Source organism: Perca flavescens, chromosome 7 (assembly GCF_004354835.1).
Source record: "Perca flavescens isolate YP-PL-M2 chromosome 7, PFLA_1.0, whole genome shotgun sequence".
In the NCBI taxonomy this organism is placed as follows: Eukaryota; Metazoa; Chordata; class Actinopteri; order Perciformes; family Percidae; genus Perca; species Perca flavescens.
In genome coordinates, this window is record NC_041337.1 from 10361560 (window position 1) to 10387014 (window position 25455).

Genomic DNA, 25455 nt, shown 5'->3' on the forward strand with positions numbered 1-25455 from the left:
ATTTTGTGCCATTCTTCTCTGCAGATCTAATCAAGCTCTGTGAGGTCGGATGGGGAACGTCAGTGGACACAGCCATTTTCAGGTCTCTCCAGCAATGTTCGATTGAGTTCAAGTCCAGGCTGTCACTGGGCCACTCAAGGACATCCCTGTCCCTATGATCCACTCCTGTGTTGTCTTGGTTGTGTGCTGCCTTAGGGTTATTGTCCTGTTGAAAGGTGAACCTTCAGCCAAGTCTGAGGTCCTGAGGGCTCTGAATCAGGTTTTCATGAAGGATATCGGCGCTTTGTTTAGCTTTCCCTCATACCTTACCAGTCCCTGCTGCTGAAACACACCCCCACAGCATGATGCTTTTGTGACGAGCAGGTTACCTCCAGACATAATGCTTAGAATTGAGGCCAAACAGTTCAATCTCGGCTTCAAACTAGAGAATGTTATTTTTCACTGTCTGAGAGTCTTTCAAGTGCTTTTATGCAAACTCAACGTGTGTCTTTTAGAGAGTCTTCTGTCTGGCCACTATGCCATAAAGCCCAGATCAGTTTAGTGTTGCAGTGATAGTTGCCCATCTTGAACTTTCTACATACAGGGTATCTGGTGCTCAGCCAAAGGGACCATCATGTACAGTACTTTGTCACCTCTTTTAAGAAGGCCCTTCTCCCCCAATTACTTAGTTTGGCCAGGTGGCCAGTTCTAGGAAAAGTCTTGGTTTTTCCAAACTTTTTCAATTTCAGAATGATTTTTAGAGGCCACTGTGCTCTGATTGTTCATAGCCTTCCCCAGAGCTGCTCCTCAACATGACCCGAACTCTAAGCTCTGCAGGCAGCCCCTTCAGCCTCATGGCTTGGTTTTTGCTCCGATATGAACTGTCAGCTGTGAGACAGTTGTGTGCCTTTCCTAATCATGTCCAATCAATTGAATTCACCACAGGTGGACTCCAATCAAGGTGTAGAAACATCTCAAAGATCATCAGGAGAAATGGGAGGCACCTGAGCTACATTTGTGTCAAAGGGCAAAAGGACTGAATACCATGTCGTTATTGATGTTTCAGGTTTTTTTCTTTTTAATAAATTAACAAAAATGTCTAAAATCCTGTTTTCGCTTCATCATTAACTGGGCATTGAGTGAAGATTGATGAGTGAAAAAATGCATGCAAAAGCTGCATCACAACACAATGTGAGTGTGTGGCTGAACTAATGTAACAGACAGATTATTATTATGCCCTAAGAAATGTATTTGTATTGGACTTTTGGTATCACATGTCTGTTTTTTTTATGTCTTTTCTGTAGTGTTTACATTTTATTGTGTTTTCACAAAAGGTCAAAATCACAATAAAAAAATCAAGTACCTATTTCAAGGAATCCTTTGAGGGGAATGTTTTTCTGATTATTATTTAAATGTGAAAGATCCACATCTGGGACAAGACTCCCCCTAGTGGTTCAAGGCAAAATGCTCCTAGGTTATCTTCCTCCACGCTGATATATTTCTATGTAGTCAGATTGTTGTTTATGTGCAAAAATGAAAGACACAAATATCATCTTTTTAAAAAAACATCACATTTCCTGATATTTTCAGGACATTAAATCAACTCATACTCTTATCTCATACTTGCTTGTGCTTACAGAAAAACGTAATTGCTAACTACAATTAAGCATTCAGATAAGCATAAACCATAATTTGGCAATAAACCTTTCTTTGATATGTAAAAAAGAGATTTTAGATTTTAATATTGTTTATTATTTTGTTTCATTTTGGGCTCAAAAGCTAACTTTATTAAAGTAGCCAAAAAATGTAAATCACCGTTTAAAAAGATTTTAATTTTCTTAAAAGACTACTCCACTGATTCAGCATTCTATATAACATTGCCAGACTCACATGGACAGTTTCTTAAAAAGTAGGCAGGCCAAAAACGATGCAGCAGAATGAGATGTCTTTTTTACATTACCCACAATGCAACTCTGCTAGTCTGCAGCAGAGATGAGGAGCGAGCTACAGAGGTTATACTTCATTCTAACACCACACCCTCAGATTAATTCATTTTTTTAGGTTTATTCAAACTTATAGTCTTAAGCACCAACCAACGTGACTCAAGCGACATCATTTAAAATCATTTATTAGATATATTAGCGACGTGCAGCCCCCTCTTGAGCCACAAAAGACAATTTGTATCACTCACGAAGTGCACTTCCCTTAGTGCACTACGGGAAGTCGCGGGAAGTGCGCGATTTGAGACACACTATAAGACTTGTAAACACTCTTTGAGTTCCCCTTACTAGCGAACAGTAGTTCTTGCACAGAAATAAAACGTAAGTTAGGCTAATTAACAGAAGGAGGCTGGTGAAAAGAAGAGGCAGGTCGGTTTCAGCACCCTGGACAGCGCATCACGCCGCCGGGACACCGGCAGTGCTTTTCCTGTCCGCAGTGATGGAAAATGGCCCTACAGCCGGAAGTACATCCGACACATTAACCCGGTCTGACAGGCAGTTTAATGGGGACAACATGATATCGAAGATAGGCTACGTCATGACGTTATTGCTTTATCCTATGAGGACCATGGGCACGCAAATCAGGACGGGGGCTTTTGATGTAGAGAAATGTCTAATATTAAAAAAGATGAGGAATAGTGTATTCGGGTTTTTTAACATGAAGGATTTAGACTGAAGCGCGTCTTTATCTCCCAAAGCCTGACCGGACATCATCAGCGGGCGCGTGCGCCCGCCTCAACCGATGCCAGTTCTGTGTTGACGGGATTGTTTGGCCTGCTTCACCTCCATATCCATCTCTTTAAACCATATAGTAATTCAGGGATGTTTCCACTGAGGAAGGCCAGCCGGAGACCTGATCAATCAGATGCATAGACTATGTGTTGCGGAATGAAGGCATGCAGCTGCAACACGCTGAATCTGGATCTGGACTGGGAGAATTGGACAGTTAATTATGGCGTTATGTGTGGAGAAGCTTTACTGGGTGATTATGACCAAGGACAAGAAGAAGCGTAGCCTATTGTTTGATGCAGACTGAGCTGTAAAAACGTGATTGCCTATTTGTGTCAGAGTCGTGTTTTGTTGGTAGAAAATGTGAGTGAGGACATTTTAAATACCCCTGTATTGCGTTGATGGCTCCCAGGCCTGTCGAGTCATTGAGCCTCTGTGTGTGTGTGTGTGTGTGTGTGTGTGTGTGTGTGTGTGTGTGTGTGTGTGTGTGTGTGTGTGTGTGTGTGTGTGTGTGTGTGTGTGTGTGTGTGTGTGTGTGTGTGTGTGTTCCTGTGATGCTCTTAAAGCTCCAACTTTCCTCGATAAGGGACAGGATTTCCGCTCCTCGTGTTCACGGCGGACCTTGATTTATTAGCCATACAATTAAGGCACGCGGTGAATGCCAAGAGAGGCATGCCACTCTCCACGCCCTGCATCATCATGAAGATGGAGAGATTTAAAACATCTGCAGAGAGAGAGAGAGAGAGAGAGAGAGAGAGAGAGAGAGAGAGAGAGAGAGAGAGAGAGAGAGAGAGAGAAAACACCTATCTGTGCTCACAGGAACAAAGACTGCTTTCTGACCGCTTTAACCAAACTACATTGTTTTTATTTGCAGATTCTGTACTTGAAGTTTTCCATAAATAAGTCCCATAAATCAATGTCTCCGAACCAGGAGTATATGCCAGTGGATTTGCACAAAACTAATAGAGAACTATTTTTGATGATCCATTCATCATTTCAGTCATTTTCAAGCAATAATGCCAAACACAGTGTTTTGCTGCTTTTCTTTTTTTCACATATCAGAGTTAACCGGATATATTTTGGTTTTGGATGGTTGGTCAGACAAAATAGGGGTTATTAATGGACATTTTTCCCCCACTATTAATAGGCCACAGACCAAACGATTAACCCTTGTGTTGTCTTCCCATTGACCCGGAAACTTTGTTTTTCTAGGTCAAAATTTAAAATTAAAACCTTTTTTTTTTCTTAGGCACTTTTCCTGATGTTTTTGTAACTTTTTCATAGTTTTTGTCACTTTTTTCAACGTTCTTTTATAGTTTTATTTTTCAAATGCTATAAAATTGACTAAAACAACCAAAATCCAATGAAAGTAGTGAACTGATCATTTATTTTACATGTGAAGAGCGTTGTAGGGAACTATCCAAGTTATTTTTTTTTTTTTACAACTTGGTTGAAAGAAAACCCAAATTTCTGATATAGAAACTTTTTGAAAATGGGTCAAATTTAACCCGGGGACAACAGGAGGGTTAATATTGCAAAAAAAGTCTTGTTTTGTCAGACCAACAGTGAAAGTGTGAGTGATTTAAACACAGAAAAGCAGAATATTTGAATAGGCTATTGGAGAAGCTGAGAGTTTTAGTTAAAACATGACATAAACAATAAACACATTATTTACTGTAGCTGATTAACGTTTGTTATTGACTAATTGTTTCAGCTCTAATTGTATTGTATTATATTGTCATTGTATGCACCATATTTGTGTTTAAAAGGATAATAAACACAAATAGCATTACACATTGGTGTGGGGTTGATCTTGGGCAATAGTGGAAGAAGGATTGAGATCCTTTACTTAAATTACATGTCATTTAGTTGACACTTTTATCCAAAGCAACTTACAATTGCTATATATGTCAGAGGTGGCACGCCTCTGGAGCAACTAGGGGTTAAGCGTCTTGCTCAGGGACACATTGGTTGATGTATGGCAGTGGGAATTGAACCCAGGTCTCCCACACCAAAGGAACGTGTCATATCCACTGCGCCATTAAAGGACTAATACCCCACTGTAAAAAATACTCCATTACAAGTATAAGTCCTGCATTGAAAATGTTACTTACGTAAAAGTATGTAAGTATCATGAGGACCATGTACTTAAAGTATTAAAAGTAAAACTCCTCACATTTTAGAAACTGGAAACGATCAAAACAGCTAATCATTTCAGCTGTACCTGTAGGTTTACATATTGTTGGGTAGGTTCATTTATAATAAAACATTGTTTTTCACAAACTACATGTGTTTTGTGTGCAATGTCTTAAACTGTAAAGTAACTAGTAACTAAAGATGTCAGATTAAGGTAGTGGAGTAAAAAATGTAGTTTCTCTCTGAAATGTAGCGGAGTAAAAGTAGAACGTGGCACGAAAAGAAAAGACTCAAGTAAAGTACAAGTACCTTAAATGTGTACTTCAGTACAGTACTTGAGTAAATGTACTTAGTTACATTCCACCACTGATCTTGGGTATATTTATCATCACAATAACTAATGAAACTACCAACTACGCCTCCCTCCAGCCTCAGTCAGCTGTAGCCCCTGAACACCACCTGCCGGACTGCAAAGTTAACTAAACCTAATGACAAAAGATATTCAAAAATGAAAACAGCCAAAAATACATATTGACAAATTTAAGCTTATTGTATAAAAAAAAATTGTGTAGCATATGAATTCCACTTTTATGGAACTAATAACATAAAACTAATTCAAATGAACACATTTGGAACATCATGTACTTGAGCTCATCTGTTGAAAAAAAATGTTGTGAATTATTGACAAAGATGATTTCTAACTAGTGATAGAATGTAACAAACTTTTTACTCCACTACATTTGACTAACAGCTTTAGTTACAAATTTCCATCCCCTTGTACCATGTATCTCCAGATGTGTTGATATTGAGTGTTTGTGATAAACTGAAGGACAAAGTGTTCCGTTTATGTGTTGAGAAAATTCTTAGGCTAAATAAAATCTTTAAAAAGCCTCTTGGATCAGCTGGAAAATGCATCGTCACAAAGCTGACAACAGGGCTGTTTTTCTGACTCCATGAAAAGTTGACTTTTTACACATATGTGGTTCTCGCAGGACAGAGACGCTACAACATAGAATATGATGCATTGCTGTAGATAAAACTACCCAACAGTATATAAAGGAGTTAAAATGAGCACAAACTTAAATATCGACAGCAGTCAAATGCAACATACACATTAATGCAGCAGTCCTAATAAAACACTGCCAGGGACCATTTTACTGCACAGCGAGTCCTTCTTCTTTTGATACAGAAGTTTTTTGCTAATAGCACTTATATACTTTTACTTAAGTAAGGTTTTTAATGCAGTGCTTTTACTTAAGGATCTGAATACTTCTTCCACCACCGTACATTACTTTACTTGTAAGTGATTTTGTAACCTAGTTACCACCCAAGGTAAGCCATTTGATTCTTCTTGCAAAACTAAATTTCATTACTTTTTTGCATCTTCCTTCGTTGACTGACTCTTTTTAATGAGGTGTGTAAACAATAGCTGCACAAAGGGAATTTAAAGGATAAAGCTGGACATTCTTTTTTGTCAACACATCCCATAAAAAGACTCTAACCAACAATGAATTGATCTTACTCGAACAATGTGTGTATACTCATTGACGTGACTATATCTAAAGCCTGACGCATATTACTATGTGCTATAGAGCTTGTTGTTGTCCATAACATATTAAAAACATATTTAACTCTACAGGGGCGGTTGCGGCAGTCCATTTACATATATTTCTTATTAAATACGTTACATGACAATTTAATGAAGCAAACTGGGAGCCAGAATTTAAATCCTTCTGGCAAGTGTAGTTTGAAAGCCAAACAAGTGTGATGTCGAGTGCAAAACAACATACTTATAACCCTGTTTCATAAAGAAATCAAACCCAGAGATCCTGTATAAGAGGTGTGACGATATTTAAACATGCAGGACGGAAGTTCTCATTTTTGGCATTTCGTTATTTAAATTGAGGGTGTTGTATACTGTGCAGACTGTAAATCCCTTATTAGTGAACTTTGTAGTGTTGAACTATATTATAAAAAAGTACTTGGAAATCATGCGCACAAAATCCTCGTAATACAAAAAACCCCACAGTGAACAGATAAGTATATCTTTAATAATGAACATGATCAAATCTAAGAATGTGATAGTGACCTCTGATACAATGGATATTTAATTCAGGGGTGACTTTAAAACATTTTTTTGCATAAATTTTCTATAATCCAATACCAGTAATATAACTCTGATTGCTCCACAAACATACTCCCTCTCTTTTCTTTCACTCTTGCATACACACACACACACAATACAGCAAGCAAGTTTAAAAAAAGTCACAAACATTTACCATATACACTAGTCTCTGGGTTTTCATACACTTGACAATAAATCAGTTAAGTATAATGCTACAGTTAAACATTTTGAGGCAATCTCAAGTTAGAAATGCCAGTACATTAAAGCTTACACTTTATGAGGATGATGTGGACAGGTTATAGCAATGAAAATGATGCCAAGATTATAATTTAGTTAAGAAAGAACAAGAAACAAAAAAAAAAAAAACAAAGTGAAAGGCCTGGCTTGAGTTTTAAAAGCAGCACATGCTACATTTCCTCCAGACTTTTTTTTTTTTTATAAACAGAGACCTCCTGTTTGAACACCAGGAAAATAAAAGTCATTGTTTAAGGGAAATAAGACAGAAACCAAATTTTTTTTTGTTAAATTAATACAGTATATTTTTTATTCCATCCTTCAAATAAGAAAGAGAGGGACCACCTTTAAGAGTGTTTGATCTCTAGACATTCTAACCCTGAATCTCTAGCTGAAAGATTTTGAGGTACAGTTCTGGAAAAAGAAAAATACAAATTTAATTTAGTGCTAAAAAGAAATGTTAAGGCTCTGCTCTAGGAGAGACAAAATCCCATATATTCTGCACCTTAATGTTAGATTGAACCAGTTGTAAGCCAGGTGATACATTATTCAAAATATTTTCCTAACAATTATGCTTTCTAACGTCACAACCTTGCACGATTATTTCTATGCATACAGAAACTTTCGGTGTACACATTCCCCCACCAAAGTGAAACAGCCCATACATGAAAAAAAGTGGCATATTTTTTTTCTGTCTGATAATATAAAATACAACTGGCCACAAACAGATAGCAGACATTTGTCAATAAAGTCTTGTTCACTCGTTAACCATTACAAGCACTTAACATTTCTCCAACACACAAACCACAAAGTGAACAGTCACTGAATATCAGCAGCATGTTGTCAAGAGACTTTCAAAAACAGACGTGCAGATATTTGTTACTTATATTTAGTTAAGAATGCAAGTTCCGGGGTAGCAATAGGGATTTGTAAGGCTAAAAAAATACAGACAAAACAAGAAAATATATATTATTGAAGCGATTCAACTGGTGGAACTAGCTTCATCCCTGCACGCAAATACATCTTAAAGACTGGGAGCCAGGAGCATTGTGGGTCAAACGTTTGACGTGGGCCAAAGTCAACAAAATTAAATAGAAAGAAAATATTAGTTTTAAATTTCTATAATGTCTTTGTGTTTCCTTTTTAAATTTTAATTTCATCGACAGATGTCTTCTGTTTACTTTTGACGATCCTGAATAAAAGGGGAAATAAAAACATAAAAAAATCAAGACATTGTTAGACAGATTAATCAATATCACATGACTCACACCTGTAATATTCTAGGAGCTGGACATTCGACATTCAGCGGAATTAGATTGTTATAATTTGACCATATTATGTTATCGTTTTACTAAAATCTGTTGTTTAAATAAAAAAAAAGGTCTGAGCAAAATTATAGACAAACAAAATGAGATACTGAAGTGGTTTTGCACATGTGAAGCGTTTGGTGTGAACAGTGGAACCTAGTTCAACTTGATGACTTCATATACATATGTATGATTCTGCATACATTTGTCATACAGTATATATAGCAAAATACTCATTAATTAAGATAACAGACTTTACCTGATCAATTCGGGATCGGCTCTGTATTGGGGCAGGCTCATAGCTCTGTTAAACAAAACATGCAAAGTCTTATTGAAAAGTTACATTACAAATACAATCATCACTTATATTTAAATATTTCATCATCAAACGTTCAAATCATTTCAAATAAATCACTAATAGATACAAATGTTAAGTAAAAAGAAACCAGCTTACAAATAAGGGACTGTACAACTGTTATTAGGCAGGGAGAGGAAAGTCAGAAAGGGGGGAGGGTAGTGTGACTTTTCAGGAGAGCAGGAAAGCATCTTTTTCTTCCCTATATTTATATTTTATTTCAGCTTTCCTTTCTAACATTTCTAACATAAAAAACATCGAACAGTTACATCAACAAGATGGCTTTTATGTGTGCCATGGGTCATTCAGTTGTGTTTTGTTGTGTGCAGGAGACAGCAGTCGTGTCTCTGTATCGGGACAGTCAGACATACATTAAAGCTTAAACAGCACCAAAACACATCTGGTTAACATGCCTGGTAACGCAACTCAGACATCTGTAAGTGATTCAAGTATGACAGACAACTAATCGAATATTTGACAACATCTTTGGATCTAAAATTCACCTTTTTATGTTTTGTTATTTGGAATCCGGGTTCGGCGAAAATATTACAGGGCTTAAATCAAAAGGAATTGTACCAGTTCAATATAAGTTATTAGTCCAGGGGGAGGGTCCAAAGAAAATATTAAAAGGTCCCATGGCATGAAAATTTCACCACCCTCCACCTTGCCCCCCCACCTCTGCTCCTCAATAGCATTTAAAGCTACAGACACAGAAATGGCACATCCTAAGGAAAGCTCATTGTGGGAATGGCTCTAGTGGCTGTAATTCTGCACCAAGGCTGAATTTCGGGAAAGAGACTTCAGATACAGTATTAGGGGACCACTAAGGTCTATATAAAAGAGACTTCAGATACAGTATTAGGGGACCACTAAGGTCTATATAAAAGAGACTTCAGATACAGTATTAGGGGACCACTAAGGTCTATATAAAAGAGACTTCAGATACAGTATTAGGGGACCACTAAGGTCTATATAAAAGAGACTTCAGATACAGTATTAGGGGACCACTAGGGCCTATATAAAAGCATCCAAAAAGCAGCATGTCATGGGACCTTTAATAACACTAGAGAGGGCCTTGCTTTATTAACCTGATGCACAAGATTTCTCTGCTACCCCCCCCTCAATAGATTTCGTACAGTCCCTAAATATCTTTATGCCTCTATTTCAAAAGTGTCATGTCTAAAGGAAATACCTTTCTCACCACCTCCTCCTCCTCCTGCTTCTTCTCATAGTGGGAAAAGTCATCAAAGATGGAGGTGGTGTGTTTGAACTGGGCGATAATCTTGAGCACCTGCTTCGCCTTTTCCAGAGGAACCTCCTGGGTGTCACGAGAGTTGGTGACTGGCTTGTTGTCATTGTTCTCCAGGCGGATGTGGCGCAGCTGGCTATTGGGCACGTCCTTAACAAACAACCAGTTCACATCAAACTTGCCCTTCCACTTGTCCTGCGCCCAAACGCCAGCGCTGGTGCCGTAGTCCACAGGCGAGCGCATTTCCGCCGCTCCGCAGAAATGGCCGCTGCCGTTGACACTGAACAACAAGTAGACGGGACCTTTAGAGTTCATAGCTCTGAAGGCCGTGTCCAAACGCTTGTTGCCGTGCTCTGTGCTGCACCAGATGGAGTACTTGATGGAGCGGTGGATGTCGTCCTCAGAGTAGCTCTTGATGATAAACACGCGTCCATTTTTCAGGTTCCAGTCAAACTCCTTGGGGTTGTAGCTGTGGGCCGCCCGCAGCTTCTCCAGCACAGGGTGGGACTCTGATCCCGGCTCTGGAGTGACGGCCCCGCCCCCTCCCCCTACCCCTACCCCTCCGTTACCAATACCGCCGCCGTTAGAGGAGCCGCTGCTGTCCAAGCTTCCGCCACCGTAGCACAAGTTGCGATTACGTGGGGCTACCCAGCGGGTCTGAGGTGTCGGAGCGGAGTTGTGGTTATGGTAAGACTGTGGAGGAGGAGGACCCTGCATGGTCATCTGCTGCACGAGGGACTGGGCAGACTGTAGGGACTGTTGAAGGGGAGGCAGGAGACTGGAAGCATGGGAGTGAAGCTGGGGCTGGTGTTGCTGGTGGTGGTGGTGGTGATGGTGATGGGAGGGCAAAGGAGGGGCCATTTTAGTAGCAGCCCCTTTATTATCCCATGTATCAATGTCCATGTTGTGTTTAATGGGGGGTGGAGGCAGACCTCCTCCAACTATGGGTGCGCCAGGTTTGTTCTTCGTCTTTTGTTGCTGCAGCTTGGCAGGTTTACTAGCAATAGCAGCCCACGATGTAGGTTTCGGAGGGGGCATTCCAATTGGTGTGCCGCCGTTGCCCGTGGCAACAGCTGCAGCTACATTGCCACCTCCAAGAGAGCCTGCACTCTTCACACCCGAGCCACTTCCTGTCACATCTCCACCTATTTTTAGGCCCAGCATGCCCTGCTCTAGGCTGTTCATACCTGGAGCCTTGCTCAGGGTGTCACTATGGAAACCTGTCTGGCCATCAGGGACTAAAGTGCCTCCTAGAGAGCTGGGTGGGTAGCTGTAACTCCCCCCATAGGCTGAGCTCTGAGTCTGCTGGCCCTGAGAACCACTGGTGCCCCAGGCTGAGAAGGCCGGGTTCTCTGGGAAAAAGTTAAACCTGTGTGGATAGATGCTGCTGCTGAGCCCACCCGGCTGCCCAAACACTGTGTCGTGCATGAAGTGATGGTCTCCATTGTTGAGGGGGGCATAGGGTGTCAGGTAGGGAATTGGTGGGTCACCTCCTGTAGACCAAGGAGCCTCACTGAGAGGGTAAGGAAATCCAATGGAGGGGGCATAGTAGCTGGACAGGTAAGGGTCTGTCATGGATTGATAGCTGTTATTCTACAAACAGAAATAGAGTAAAGATAATTTGTTAGGGCAACAAAATGCAGCGATATTAAATTATTTTAGTGTCACAAAAGACAATTCACAGGTGTTTCCGACCTGATTAGACTGGTTGGTGAGATAAGGCTCAAAGTCATTGTCATGAACAGTATCCTTCTGGTGGAGGGAGCCATTCTGCACTGAAACTGGAAAGGCTGCAATAAAATCAAACTGTTGTCAAAGCTGGAATTTACACATACCCCCAAACAACCTAATGATGCTAACTCCCGGTGCTAATACAGCACCGGTGCCTTAACGACCGGTATCTACCGGACTGAATTGCAACGCGGATTTCGGTGCCACTGATATGCCTGCGCTGCTCTCTGATGCTCCGAAACAGACATTAACGTTAACAGAAACATGGCTGCATGTCATGCTAGTTAACACTACACTTGTCAGCAGTTAACGTTAGCCTACCGTTAGCTAGCAGCTGGATTAAATACAGTTAAATTGCTGACAGCTAAACGGTGTAAATTGTGACTGTATTTCACTGTAGAGGATCCAACAGCGGGAAGTTAAGCAGTGTGCAGCTGCCATTGTTGGAAAAACAACACAGACGGTGCGTTCACTTGAAACTGGTAGCCTCGCAGTGCATTCAAAGTTATTGTAAAATACCATTTTCCCATCTGGTGGTTGTTTTTGTCGCTCAACAGCAATTTACTAGTGAAATACGTTATTGTTATTTGGTTATAGTTATTACTATATTATTAAATCATTTTTTTTTTTTTAAACTTTCTTAAAAAGTATCGGTTCAGGCACCGGCAGTTTTAAAAGCATCGCTTTAGCACCGGTATCAGAAAAAGCCCCAAACGATACCCAACCCTATGAAGCCTAAAATATCTGCAAGGTGCTTTCCATTGATAAGCTGTTTCCCTTTTACGATGATGTATGTGCATTACTCCATACAACTACAAAGCAAACACATGGATAAAAAGATGTAATGATGCAACATTATTTAATGCTATGTAGACAATGTTGGAGTTTCTCTGTTGACATAAGGGCTACAACAAAACATGGGTCAGTTGTATCTGATATGAAGTATCAGTTGCTAAACAGGTAATGTGCAACATCTGTAGGTCTGTAGAGACATTTATCTTCTTACCTTTGCTTGCATCTTGTCCTTTCGATGTCTTAGTGGTCACATTAAAAAGGAGGAATGCATGTGAGAGGAGAAAAACACAACGCTTACATGGGTCTCCAATGTTATTCAAAGCATATCACATTATCCTAGCTGCACACCGACATGTTTATACATCTCCTCTGGAAACCTGACTCACACACAGTTTAGCCAGACACCTACTGGAAGATGTGGTCCAGGTCTTTGATTACCAGCAGAGAGCAGTTTTCTAGCTAACCTCCCCTTTCAACTAGCTTGGGATCTCTCACACTCACACACTCTCTCACACACACACACACACACTCTCACACACACACTCTCACACACTCTCACACACACACACACACACTCTCTCTCTCTCTCACACACACACACACACACACACACACACACACACACACACACACACACACACACACACACACACACACACACACACACACACACACACACACCTCGTTGCTTACCTGAGGGTCAATACTAGCGGCAGACATCATTCGTCCACCAGGTGTTGTATTAGAACAACCCTGACAACACGTACAGTGTGTAAACTGCACAAACTCCGCTGTGTGCAGAGGCTAATGGCTGGAGAAGCTGTTTCCCTGCTCCGCGGTAGTTTGCTTGCAGTTAAACACAGTTAGCAGCAGCCGTTAGCCGGCGGTGTCTCTGCTAGGCGCGGACCGTTTGCTCGTCGTAGCCCTTGCTGGCACTCCGCGCTGCCCTGTCGACATTAATCCAGCGGGGCTTCAATCCGCTCCGGTCCCCTCACCGTGAAATTAAAACCCAACCAGCCTCGGTGGCCCTGCTCACTTGCCCCAATGGCAGCTTCATCCGGGGTCTGCGGAGCGGAAATGACGTCGCTGACGTAAGGCACGCGTCCACGGCTACCTAGCAGCAGCACTATGGCAGCAGCAGCGGTGCCCGTATTTACATTACATTTACTGAAAAACATTTTTTTCTAATTAATTCAGCTTTGAAAAGTAGCTATATAGGCACTGTCCTAAGCCTATACAACTGTGGCAGAGCAATATGTTTGCTCCTAAGTGTACAAGGTTTTTTTTTGTCAATTTATAACACAAGTTTGCACAATGAAATATGAATTGTATGCAACAGGAGACATATAGACACATAGCCTATAGAAAGCCATAAATACAAACCTTTAAATTAGAATGGAATAAAATGAAACAAGATATACAGTTACTTATATACAAATCCTTATACACATATCTACAGAGACTTTGGTTTACTGGGAATAAGGGTACTGCATGGATAGATTACTAAACGTGCCTACCAGACACAGGCCTAGGGGCCCAAAGTGTCAGGACCCCCCCCTGGCCTTCACCTGCAAAATAAACATAAAGGACTAGAAAGAGACGCAAAGCAACTGCAAAGAGACAAAAAGTAACTACAAAAAGGGGCAAAACAACCACAAAGAGACATAAAACAATTGCTGATTTTTTTAGGCCTTTATTTGATAGGACAGCTTAGACATGAAAGGAGAGAGAGAGGGGAAATTACATGCAGCAAAGGGCCGCAGGTTGGAATTGAACCAGCGGCTGCTGCAGCTAGGACTGAGCCTCCTCTGTACACTGGGTGCACACTCTACTAGGTGAGCTACCCAGGAGCCCCACACAAAACAATTACAAAGAAGCAACAAAAAACAAAAAGAAAGAGGCAAAAGCATCACAGTCCATGACTTGCTACTATAGGAGGTGGGATAGTGCCCTAAGGTAGGGGTTGATCATGTGCAAAAGAAGGACAAATTATCAGAAGTAGGTCTTATAAAAAAAGTCTTATAAATGTTTAATAATAAAGAAATGTGTGCAACAGCAATACAAGCTGTTTTGTGAGTGTGGTTTATTTCTCTAAGTTATATCAGTCACTACACAAGTTTGCATGGTCACTTTTTCTAACTAAAATGACACATTAATAATTTACAGTATACATTTTACAAAACACCAGAAAGAATCTGTGACTTATTTACATCTTTCAAATCACACTTTTCTTTTGTATTTGAGTGCTTGATATCTAGTGGTTTATATCTCATTCACACACACTGACACACACTGGCACACACAGAGGTAGATTAAAATCTGGATTTACAGCATTTTAGGCCTGAGAAAAAAACATGACCTATGTCATGAATAGGTCTGCACGTTTTATACAGTGAAATTCTCCTCTTGACTCAGGACAGTGTGTACAGTTTGTGCACAGTGAGGTTCAGCATCTGTGACAGGAGTTTTTGAGAACCAGGCTGAAGCAATGTCACAATGACAGTCTTCAAAGTTGTCTTCCCTTCTGCTAGGTTCCTTCTCGGCTTTCCTGAACCACTTTATTTGTGTGGTTATTTATAATCTAAGCAAAAATATAGAAAAACACATTATGAGATGCTGAACAAATGAGATGAACCATGACATCCACAGAATGGGTGGAAAATAAAAGGTAATGGCAATCATGCCACTAAACCTACCCACAGGTCTTTACACTAGAAGAACAACTGAGAGGGTTTGGATGGATGACTGAATTCACCAAAGAAATTAACTAAAATAAGAAAGAACAATGTAAATTAAAAGATACAAAGCAAATCAACCTCAGTGTAAAAAAACAAAATAGGATGGCAAATGTTGTAAAAAGCATTCTTTTATACTTTAAGTGGATAAAATATGTCTAAAATTGGATGGATAATGGATGATAAAATGAATTATATTTGCCATAAACTATATGAATAATGTCCATGATTGATCAGGAGCATACTTACAGCTGTCTTCTTCATCTGAGAAAGTGCTGACGACGTAGCAGGCATAAACAAATCCCGGGAGCTACGAAAATTAACACAAATTTGAAGGGAATCTTTTTATTTTTTTAATTTTCCTCAATTATTTTTCTTTTATGTTTTAAAAGCACATTATTCACCACAAAGCATATTTTAGAAACATCTTGACGGTGATAATATTAAAACATTTCGTAGGCCATTTTGACATATCACAGTACTAAAAGCACAGGTGTAAATAATAAAATGAATAATGGCAGAATTCCATTTATCTGCTTCATTGGTCATTGATAACATCTGCTGTGTAAAAGGCCTGTTGTGTCTGCAGATCTACAGTCTCATATGTGCAGTGAGAGAAAACTCATACCAACGTGTATTAAAATGGAAAGTATGATAAAAAACAAGAACGTGTCAGTCTGTGTAATTATCTACAGCAAAGTCCCAACGTCAGGTTGATCCCGCAGGAAATTTGTGCTCACTCGTACCAAAATAGCCTCGGGAAGGAACTTGTTTTGGTGGAACATTCGTTCAAAAGTAGTTTTAGTCGTGCAACATAAAACTCAGATTGGACAGATATTTAGCTGTCTGGATTTACCCTGGAGAAATCTGAGGAGCAGTTAACCATAGTCCTCAGAAATTGACCGAGTTTAAAATTCCAACACAAAGTAAGCGTTAGGTAACGGACATACGGCCCAAAACAGTGACATCCGGCATAAATGTGTAATGTGAAGTAATGTGTGACAGAGACTAACCGATATGAGCAGCTGGACGATGCAGTGCAAGACTTCTATGTACTGGTATTCCAGCCAGCAGCTCAGCACTGTGGTCAGCTCGGGGTTCTGCTGGTTATTGTGGTTCTGCTGGTTCTGCCACCCAGCGGAGGGAAGGCCCTCGCTCTCACAACTCAGCCCGTTATCCTTCCACCACGAGCGGTGCAACGATACTCCCAGGGAGAGGATATCACTGTCCTGCAGTGACAAAACAGGCAGAAGACATGTGAAGGCAACTTCTCAGCTCTTACGTTCCCAAAGATCTGTTTTATTGAACTTTGTGCAGTAGAAAGTTCTAAAATCCTGCTGAAAAAAGATGGGAGAGAAATAGAGATGTTCCGATACCAGTATCGAAAAAACCTCCAATACTGCCTAAAATCTATGCTGGTATCGGTATCAGCAAGTACTGGAGTTTTTGTACCAATCCAATACCCCAGAATTTAGTGCAGAAGAAAATTTACTTGAAAGTAGTTTATGTTCTTTTTCTGTTACGACTGAGGGTCAAACTGGATATAAAAGAAGGTTCTACAGCGTTCATTGTTTGTGTTTGTTCATATTTCACAAACAATGACAGCAATCATGTCACATTCATATGTGCTTAGTAGTATACAGCTGTTAAACATAATGAAATATATGTATTTTTTAACACACTCGTATCGGATCGGTTATCGGTATTGGCCGATACGCAAGTTCAGGTATTGGAATTGGTATCGGGACGGAAAACGTTGTATTGTAACATCTCTAGAGAGAAATCTGACCTGCAACAAGGATCAGGTGTGGTGTGAACATGGATCAGTGTGTGCCTTACTTCCTGTCTGGGGCCACTACTAAGGATTATTTCCAACATTGATTAAGCTATACATTTCTCATTTCTTTTTATTTGTTTTTCTTATCAGGAAAAATGGCAGAGCAATGATAAACATTACGAGCTGTGGGCTGAGGACAAAAAGCATTTAAAAAAACATAAAAATAAACAGAAACAATAAAAGTAACAACTGAAACAACAAAGCAAATCTAATATACAAGGGCTGAGCAACATGAATACTTATTAAAAAGAAGACAGCATTCATTTGAATGTATATGTAATATTGGATTTCATTTTTCATTTTAGTATTTGTATAGAATCCAGATCTTAAAGTGTATTTATTATTAAAAGCCGGCAGGTTCAGTTCATTTTGAAGGCTCTGGTTTTTCTCTGAAGTCTTCCAGTTATGTTTTAGCTAAATAATAGAAAAGTGAAGATGAGAAAGGTCAATTAGGAAAGCTCATTGTGGGACTGGCTCTAGTGGCTGTAATTCTGCACCATGGCTGAATTTCGGGAAAGAGACTTCAGATACAGTATTAGGGGACCACTTAGGCCTATATAAAAGAGACTTCAGATACAGTATTAGGGGACCACTAAGGTCTATATAAAAGAGACTTCAGATACAGTATTAGGGGACCACTAAGGTCTATATGAAAGAGACTTCAGATACAGTATTAGGGGACCACTAAGGCCTATATAAAAGAGACTTCAGATACAGTATTAGGGGACCACTAAGGCCTATATAAAAGAGACTTCAGATACAGTATTAGGGGACCACTAAGGCCTATATAAAAAGAGACTTCAGATACAGTATTAAGGGACCACTAAGGCCTATATAAAAGAGACTTCAGATACAGTATTAGGGGACCACTAAGGCCTATATAAAAGAGACTTCAGATACAGTATTAGGGGACCACTAAGGCCTATATAAAAGAGACTTCAGATACAGTATTAGGGGACCACTAAGGCCTATATAAAAGAGACTTCAGATACAGTATTAGGGGACCACTAAGGCCTATATAAAAGAGACTTCAGATACAGTATTAAGGGACCACTAAGGCCTATATAAAAGAGACTTCAGATACAGTATTAGGGGACCACTAAGGCCTATATAAAAGAGACTTCAGATATAGTATTAGGGGACCACTAAGGTCTATATAAAAGAGACTTCAGATACAGTATTAGGGGACCACTAAGGCCTATATAAAAGAGACTTCAGATACAGTATTAGGGGACCACTAAGGCCTATATAAAAGAGACTTCAGATACAGTATTAGGGGACCACTAAGGCCTATATAAAAGAGACTTCAGATACAGTATTAGGGGACCACTAAGGCCTATATAAAAGAGACTTCAGATACAGTATTAGGGGACCACTAAGGCCTATATAAAAGAGACTTCAGATACAGTATTAGGGGACCACTAAGGTCTATATAAAAGCATCCAAAGAGCGCCATGTCATGGGACATTTAATGTAGTGGTGTAAAAAGAACAATATTTCTCTCTGAAATGTAGCGGAGTAGAAGTAGAAAGTTGCACGAAAAGAAAAATGTGTACTTAAGAACAGTACTTGAGAAAATTCCTTAGTTACATTCCACCACTGGTCCTTTCATAACACTAAATATTTATAAATATTTTGGACACTTTAGCCTTCAATAGACAGGACAGCTGTAAACAGGAAAGGGGAGAGACAGGGAGAAGGCCGCAGGTCGGACTCGAACCCTGAGCCGCTGTGTCAAGGACTGAGCCTCTGCATATGGGCGCCCGTTTACGTTCTATCCAACTAACGTAAACGGAGTGTTGATCATGTGACTGCAGGTCCTGAGACATGAGAAGAGCTGAACACTGTATTTAGAAGCTGAAGCTGCGCGAGGCTCTAATTATCTGACACTTCCGTGACCATTAGACCTACCTTTGAAAGGCCTCCCAAATCCAAGTAGAGACAGCTAACAAAGACATTCCAGCCGACCCACAACAGCATCCACAGCAGGTACTGAGGAAACAGAAACATTGTTAAACAACGTTAAAAAAATTCACAATTCTTCAATGTGCTCGTAATGTAGCTCAGGGCTCCTTTTTTTCTCTTTCCTTACAAATGTCCTAATTCTGAAAGTGTATAAAGATAAATCTGAGGCGAGAAGGACATATATTTGTGTTACACCAAACCAGTGGTGGAATGTAACTAAGTAGTTTACTCAAGTACTGTACTTAAGTACAAATTTTAAGTACTTGTACTTTACTCAAGTCTTATCTTTTCATGCCACTTTCTACTTCTACTCCGCTACATTTCAGAGAGAAATATTGTACTTTTTAACTCCACTTCATTAATCTGACAGCTAGTTACTTTAAAAATTCATATTTTCTTTCTATACAAAACACTAGAGTTTATAAAATACAATGTTTTATTATAAATTAAATTACCCAACAATATATAGACCTACAAGTCCAGCTGAAATGATTAGACCATTAAACACTTAGCTGAATGACAGAACCGTTTTGATCGTTTCTAGTTTCTAAAAATTTCTGCATTGAGTACTTTTACTTTTTCCTGATGATACTTACATACCTTTACTTAAAGTGATGGTTCGGAGTAATTTCACCCTAGGGTCCTTTGCACCATGACCTCGAGCCAAACACCTCCCGAGAAGCTTTTTTCACCTGGGTCTAACATTGGGAGAGTTAGCGTAGCGTAGCGTTATCAGCTGAATAGCTTAGCGCAGGGGCTAATGGACCCACGTTTGTATCTCGTAAATAACCCCACTAATAATGCCCGAAATAGTACCAAACGTCTACACTAGTACATATAGGTTATGTACTCATAAAACGATGGATTGGAAAGTTTGTAAGTACACCAGAAGTTTATGAACACTTGCCTGCTGGCTTCTGCTCTCTGTTGTTGTTGCTGCTGCCGGCAGTAAGACGAGTGCTTAGGGCTGTCTACAAATTACTACACCGAAAAGAGATGCAACAAAAATATTTTTTAATTTAACTTTTTTTTTAAAGTAAGTGCTGTAGTATAACTAGCAGGAGACAAGTAATAACTGAGATAAGTTTGGAGACATTACCTAATTTAATCATTAAATTAATAAATATTTTTGTTGTATCTCTTTTCGGTGTAGTAATTTGTAGACAACCCTAAGCACTCGTCTAACTGCAGGTAGCAGCAGTTGGAGCTGCAGCAACAGAGAGCAGAAGAGAGCAGGCAAGTGTTTATAAACTTCTGGTGTACTTACAAACTTTCCAATCCATCGTTTTATGAGTACATAACCTATTTGTACTAGTATAGAAGTTTGGTATCATTTCGGGCATTATTAGTGGGGTCATTTACCAGATACAAACGTGGGTCCATTAGCCCCTGCGCTAATAAGCTATTCAGCTGATAACGCTGCTACGCTAACTCTCCCAATGTTAGACCCAGGTGAAAAAAGCTTCTGGGGGGGTGTTTGGCTCGAGGTCATGGTGCAAAGGACCCTAGGGTGAAATTACTCCGAACCATCACTTTAAGTAACATTTTCAATGCAGGACTTTTACTTGTAACACAGTATATTTACAGTGGGGTATGAGTACTTTTACTTAAGTAAAGGATCTGAATACTTCTTCCGCCACTGCACAAAACTGTGTAATGTTTTCCTAACTTTTTTTCTAAATGTTTTTTTTTGTGAAACACTGGATACTATTACTGGTTCAAAAATGCTTCAAATGAAACAATCTGAATCATACAATCTCATATTTCAATAATTGGTTTTATTCTTATTAATAAAATTGTAATAATAAACTTTATGTAGCCTAGTATGACTCAGCTCTCACATTGTCATTGTGGTTCACAGCCCTCATGCACACACTCACACAAACCCACATCTCTTGACATCCAATCAGTAATAAGCTTGTTTACTCATCTGCATATCACAGCAGCTGTTTTCTCTTGATGACTAAATCAAATTCACTCTTTGGTTGAATTGCATGTGTGATGAGGGGTCATAACTAGACAGTTTCCATTTTAAAAGGAATAGTTTGACATTTTGGGAAATGTGTTTAAGCCTTATTCACTTTTTTTTTTGCAGAGGTGAAGGACATTGATACCACTCTCACGTCTGTAGGTTAAATATGAAACTACGGTCAGGAGACAATTAGCTTAGCTTAGCTTAGCATAGAGACTGGAAACAGGTGGAAACAGCTAGCCTGGGTCTGTCCAAAGGCAACAAAAACCACACCTCTAAAGCTCACTAAGTACCACATTACAACTTGTTTGTTAAATCCGTACAAAAACATCAATTTGGCATTTTACAGGGGGTTATGCGTGGGACTAATTTTGGGCGAGAGCAGTAATGTGTTAATAACACATAATGGTCTTCAGAGGTTTCAGTTGGTGGATTTTGTTACCATTTGACTAGCTGTTTCAACTCTTTATGTTATGCGTACGCTATACGCTACAGACATTAGAGAGGTATTAAATCTTTGCATTTAACTCTCGAAAAGAACGCAAACAAGTTTATTTCCCAAAATGTCGAACTAAGTAACCCCTAGTCTATATCCACGACGTTCCACTTCCGGGATTGCTCCATTGCCGCCGGAAGTTCCGCTGGATTTCACTCTTTGCGGCCAGATGTCCATTACCTTCCGCTTTCTTTGTGTTGTAATTCTAAACTCCGGTGGATTTCTGAGGACTATGGTTAACTGCTTCTCAGACCTCTGCAGGGTAAATCCAGACAGCTAGCTAGACTATCTGTCCAATCTGAGTTTTCTGTTGCATGACTAAAACAACCTTTGAACGTACACACGTTCCACCAAAACAAGTTCCTTCCTGAGGCTATTTTGCAGAGGCACCGTGGCTCTGTCCGGAGCTTAGCACCACCCAAGACAACTGTGATTGGTTTAAAGACATGCCAATGAACCAGAGCACGTTTTTCTCCCATCCCAGAATGCTATGTGGACTAGCCACACAATTCTCCGCAGCGCTGTGGAGGAAGGCCTGGCAGTGAAAGACTAAGTTTCCCCTAACAAGCCAGTCAAAAAAGGCTGGGAACCACTGGTATAGACCAACATTCAACGCTTTAACAGAAACGTTTTCTCAACTCCAAAACAAACCCAACTCAGACAGTTCCCTCACCATAATGACGTAGCGTGACCTGTACTGGATGACACCAAACAGGCCCAGGATGACCACGATGACGTGGAAGAAGTTGATCATGATGGGAGCCCATTGGTAGCCGAGGAAGTCAAACACCTGCCTCTCCAGCGCAGTGATCTGTTGGGGTCAAGAGAAATGACGACTTATTAAGACACTCACTCTGTTGCACTGCGCTGCCCTGGCTTGTTAGAAGGTGATCTCTGGCTTGTGCATCCCACAAGGTTGTATTTTGGATACTTACAAGTTGTCAAGGCAACTGAGCCATGAGGGACAAAGACAGACCTAAGTAAAGTGTTAAGTCCTCTGAGGCCGGAGCCCCAGTCAGTGATGAAGGGGGGCAGGGTGGGAAACACAGAGGAGGAGGAGGACAAAGTGGATGCAGCCTTTTATTGTGGTGGTTGTACTGGTGGGCGCTCACTGCTTTTCATAAGCAACAAGCTTGCTATTAACAAGGTTCACAAAATATATACATTTAACAGGGCTGCAACTAATACTTATCTTCAGTATCAAAGAACGTGCCAAGTGTTTGCTCTATAAAATATCAGAAAGTGGGTAAAAAGGCTCGTCACAATCAGCCAGAGATCAGGGTGATGTCTTCGAATTCATCGCGTTGTCTGAACAACAGTTTCAAACAAAAGATTCTATTTTTTTTAACAGAACACCAAGAAAAACTGAAGCAATTCCCATTTAAGAAGCTGGAATCACCTCTAACGTCTACCGTTTTATTTTAGTTTGTAGTTGATGCAGAAACCTGAATTAATAATGACCATGTGAATGGAAGGTCACCAAATCTAACAGCAAAGAGTGGGTTTAACAGGTATTTAAGTAGCCTATATAAATATTGTAGCCTGTAGTCTATATGTAAGATTTTATATTGTCAGAAAAAAATAAAAAAAAATAAAATGTTGCTTTTACTTGTAAATTTTAAGTGACTTTCAACAGTATAAAGTTGTAGGTTAGGTATCACCAGAGAGGGAAGATAGTCTGGTGTGTTTATGCGGAAGCATCATAAAAGAAAACAATTTTACCAACTGCAGAGAACACAGGAGGATCAACATGCATCGTGCCGAGCAGCAGCCCATCTTCCTCTCCTTCCTGCTCCCGCTGGCTCTGATTAAGATGATGAAGATGATGGGAAAAAGTGCAGTGAAGTAACTCGATTGTTTTTTTTTAATGCTCAAACACAAGCGTCAGGTCCATATTCTCCAGATGTGTGAGGAAACGCACAGTGCACTTCAGCTCCTGAGGAAAACACGTAGGCTGTCCCTGAGTGGGAACTACGGAGCAGGGGGAGGGGAGGCGGTATGAGGAGCGATTAATGCCACGATAAGAGGGGGAAACCCCGAGGGACACAGTTAGCCTCGGGATGCTGTGTGAGGCTTTTTAAAAATGAAACTACAGGAGTTATTTTCAGATTTCTATCCAAACGTAGCACAAGCATTTATTACATTTTCCAGAAATTCTGCACACAAGAAAAGCGCACATATGCGAATATTGGGACTTGAATGCATCCAGACAAACAGCTGGTTAAGTGTTAAACCATTGCTGAAGAAGAGGTCGTAATTAAAGCCCTAATTAAAAGAGTGCCAGTCAAACATCGAATTTTGGAAAAACATGATGAAAATATGAAATGTATGTTGTTTTCGTGTATTAATTTGAAGAACTCATTGCTCCACACATATTCACGAAGTATGTGACTCATTTAGATTATTATAATAATCTAAATGAGTCACATACTTCGTGAATGTCATGATTTATTTACAAAGTCTGATTCCATTTTGCTTTTTTTAGCGAAACACCAACTTTTCCACCTCAGCCAAGTGTAAAAAACGTTTTTGCAATGTTTTTCTAATTTCCAGGTTTTTCAAGTTTCCACTCAGGTTTTTTTAATATGCAAATTGAAAATGAGTTTAAAAACAACAACAAGTGAACTTATAGAAGTGCACTTATTGTGGATTGTTGGAATATATTTTCCACTTTCCCTCACCCTGTTAAGATTATTAATGCAACATTTAAGTGGTTTTGTGCAGTTCATGCAGGGGTGTCAGACTGGGGGGAAAAAGGGGGACTGAGTGCCCAGGGCCCTCATGTGAGGAGGGCCCAAAAAGATGCTAGAATGAATAGCTGTGGATGCAGGGAGGGGCCCATATAAAATGCCTTACAGGGCCCAGGATTTTGTGCTACACCCTTGAGTTCATGACTCACATTCCCTAGAAGGGTGAGTAAACCAGCTGAAAAAAATCAATCAATTAGTCAATCAAAAGAAAATGAATCTATCAATTTCGCTAATCGATTAGTTTTTAAGCAAATGTCAATAATTCTCTAGTTCCAGCTCCCTGATGTTTGAGGATTTGCTGCTTTTTTCATTGTAAAAAAACATGTTTTAGTTTTGGACTGTTGTTTGTGGTCAGACAAAACAAGCAATTTGATTAAAACTGTATAAATGATTATTGGATTAATCAGAGAAATGTGCCAGAAAAAAACAGCGTGTTTAGGTAAGGGAAGACTGGAGGTAATGGTTAAAAGAAAGAAATGTTTTTTTTTAAATATGATTTATTTATTGAGTTTTCAACAAAAAGAACAGACACAGACCTGTATATACATCTGAGTGAGTAAGATACAACAGACCATTGAATGAGGTGAGGTAAGCACTAATAACAGAAAGTGGTGTTACTTAAAACAAGAGGATAAAGTTTGTTAATACAAAAAAAAAACTTAAAAGACACAAGACGCGAGACACTTAAAAGACACTCACAGATGAGAAAAAGAAAGAACTGTTGACTGTTGTTAGGTAATTGAAAACAAACAGCGGCCTCGAGCGTCAAAGTTCTGTGTCTATATTAGTCCAATATGACCTCCTCTTCCACGGGACCTTAATTCGGAAAAAATATGAATGAGAGTCAATGGAGAGATAATAATTATTTTTGATCCCGTTTGAATTGAGCCATGGATTACAAATATGATCTTCGTCAATTTAAAACATTATTTTTCACCCGAAGAAAGTCTCAGTTTATTGTTAAACTGTTGAAGTATAAGACTGTGAAAATACGTAATTAGAAAGACCACACACTTCAATGTCGCATGGATGACGTCTCGCTGAAGCTACGATGTCTGTG

General features: G+C 39.8%; 2 protein-coding genes across 2 annotated transcripts; both read right to left on the minus strand.

The window, feature by feature from the left end:
* Positions 1-6875: 6875 nt before the first annotated feature.
* ythdf1 (YTH N6-methyladenosine RNA binding protein F1) lies at positions 6876-13747 on the minus strand. Its single transcript, XM_028582873.1, has 6 exons — positions 13334-13747; positions 12852-12879; positions 11810-11904; positions 10058-11707; positions 8770-8814; positions 6876-8395 (listed from the first exon to the last, which is right to left on the minus strand). The coding sequence occupies exons 1-6, from the start codon at positions 13361-13363 to the stop codon at positions 8381-8383; spliced, it is 1863 nt and encodes a 620-aa protein (XP_028438674.1). The 5' UTR covers positions 13364-13747; the 3' UTR covers positions 6876-8380.
* Positions 13748-14349: 602 nt separating this feature from the next.
* nkain5 (sodium/potassium transporting ATPase interacting 5) lies at positions 14350-23627 on the minus strand. The gene is made up of 7 exons (XM_028583547.1): positions 23368-23627; positions 22319-22456; positions 19124-19204; positions 16389-16604; positions 15625-15685; positions 15337-15407; positions 14350-15221 (listed from the first exon to the last, which is right to left on the minus strand). The coding sequence occupies exons 1-6, from the start codon at positions 23419-23421 to the stop codon at positions 15352-15354; spliced, it is 606 nt and encodes a 201-aa protein (XP_028439348.1). The 5' UTR covers positions 23422-23627; the 3' UTR covers positions 14350-15221; positions 15337-15351.
* Positions 23628-25455: the final 1828 nt, after the last annotated feature.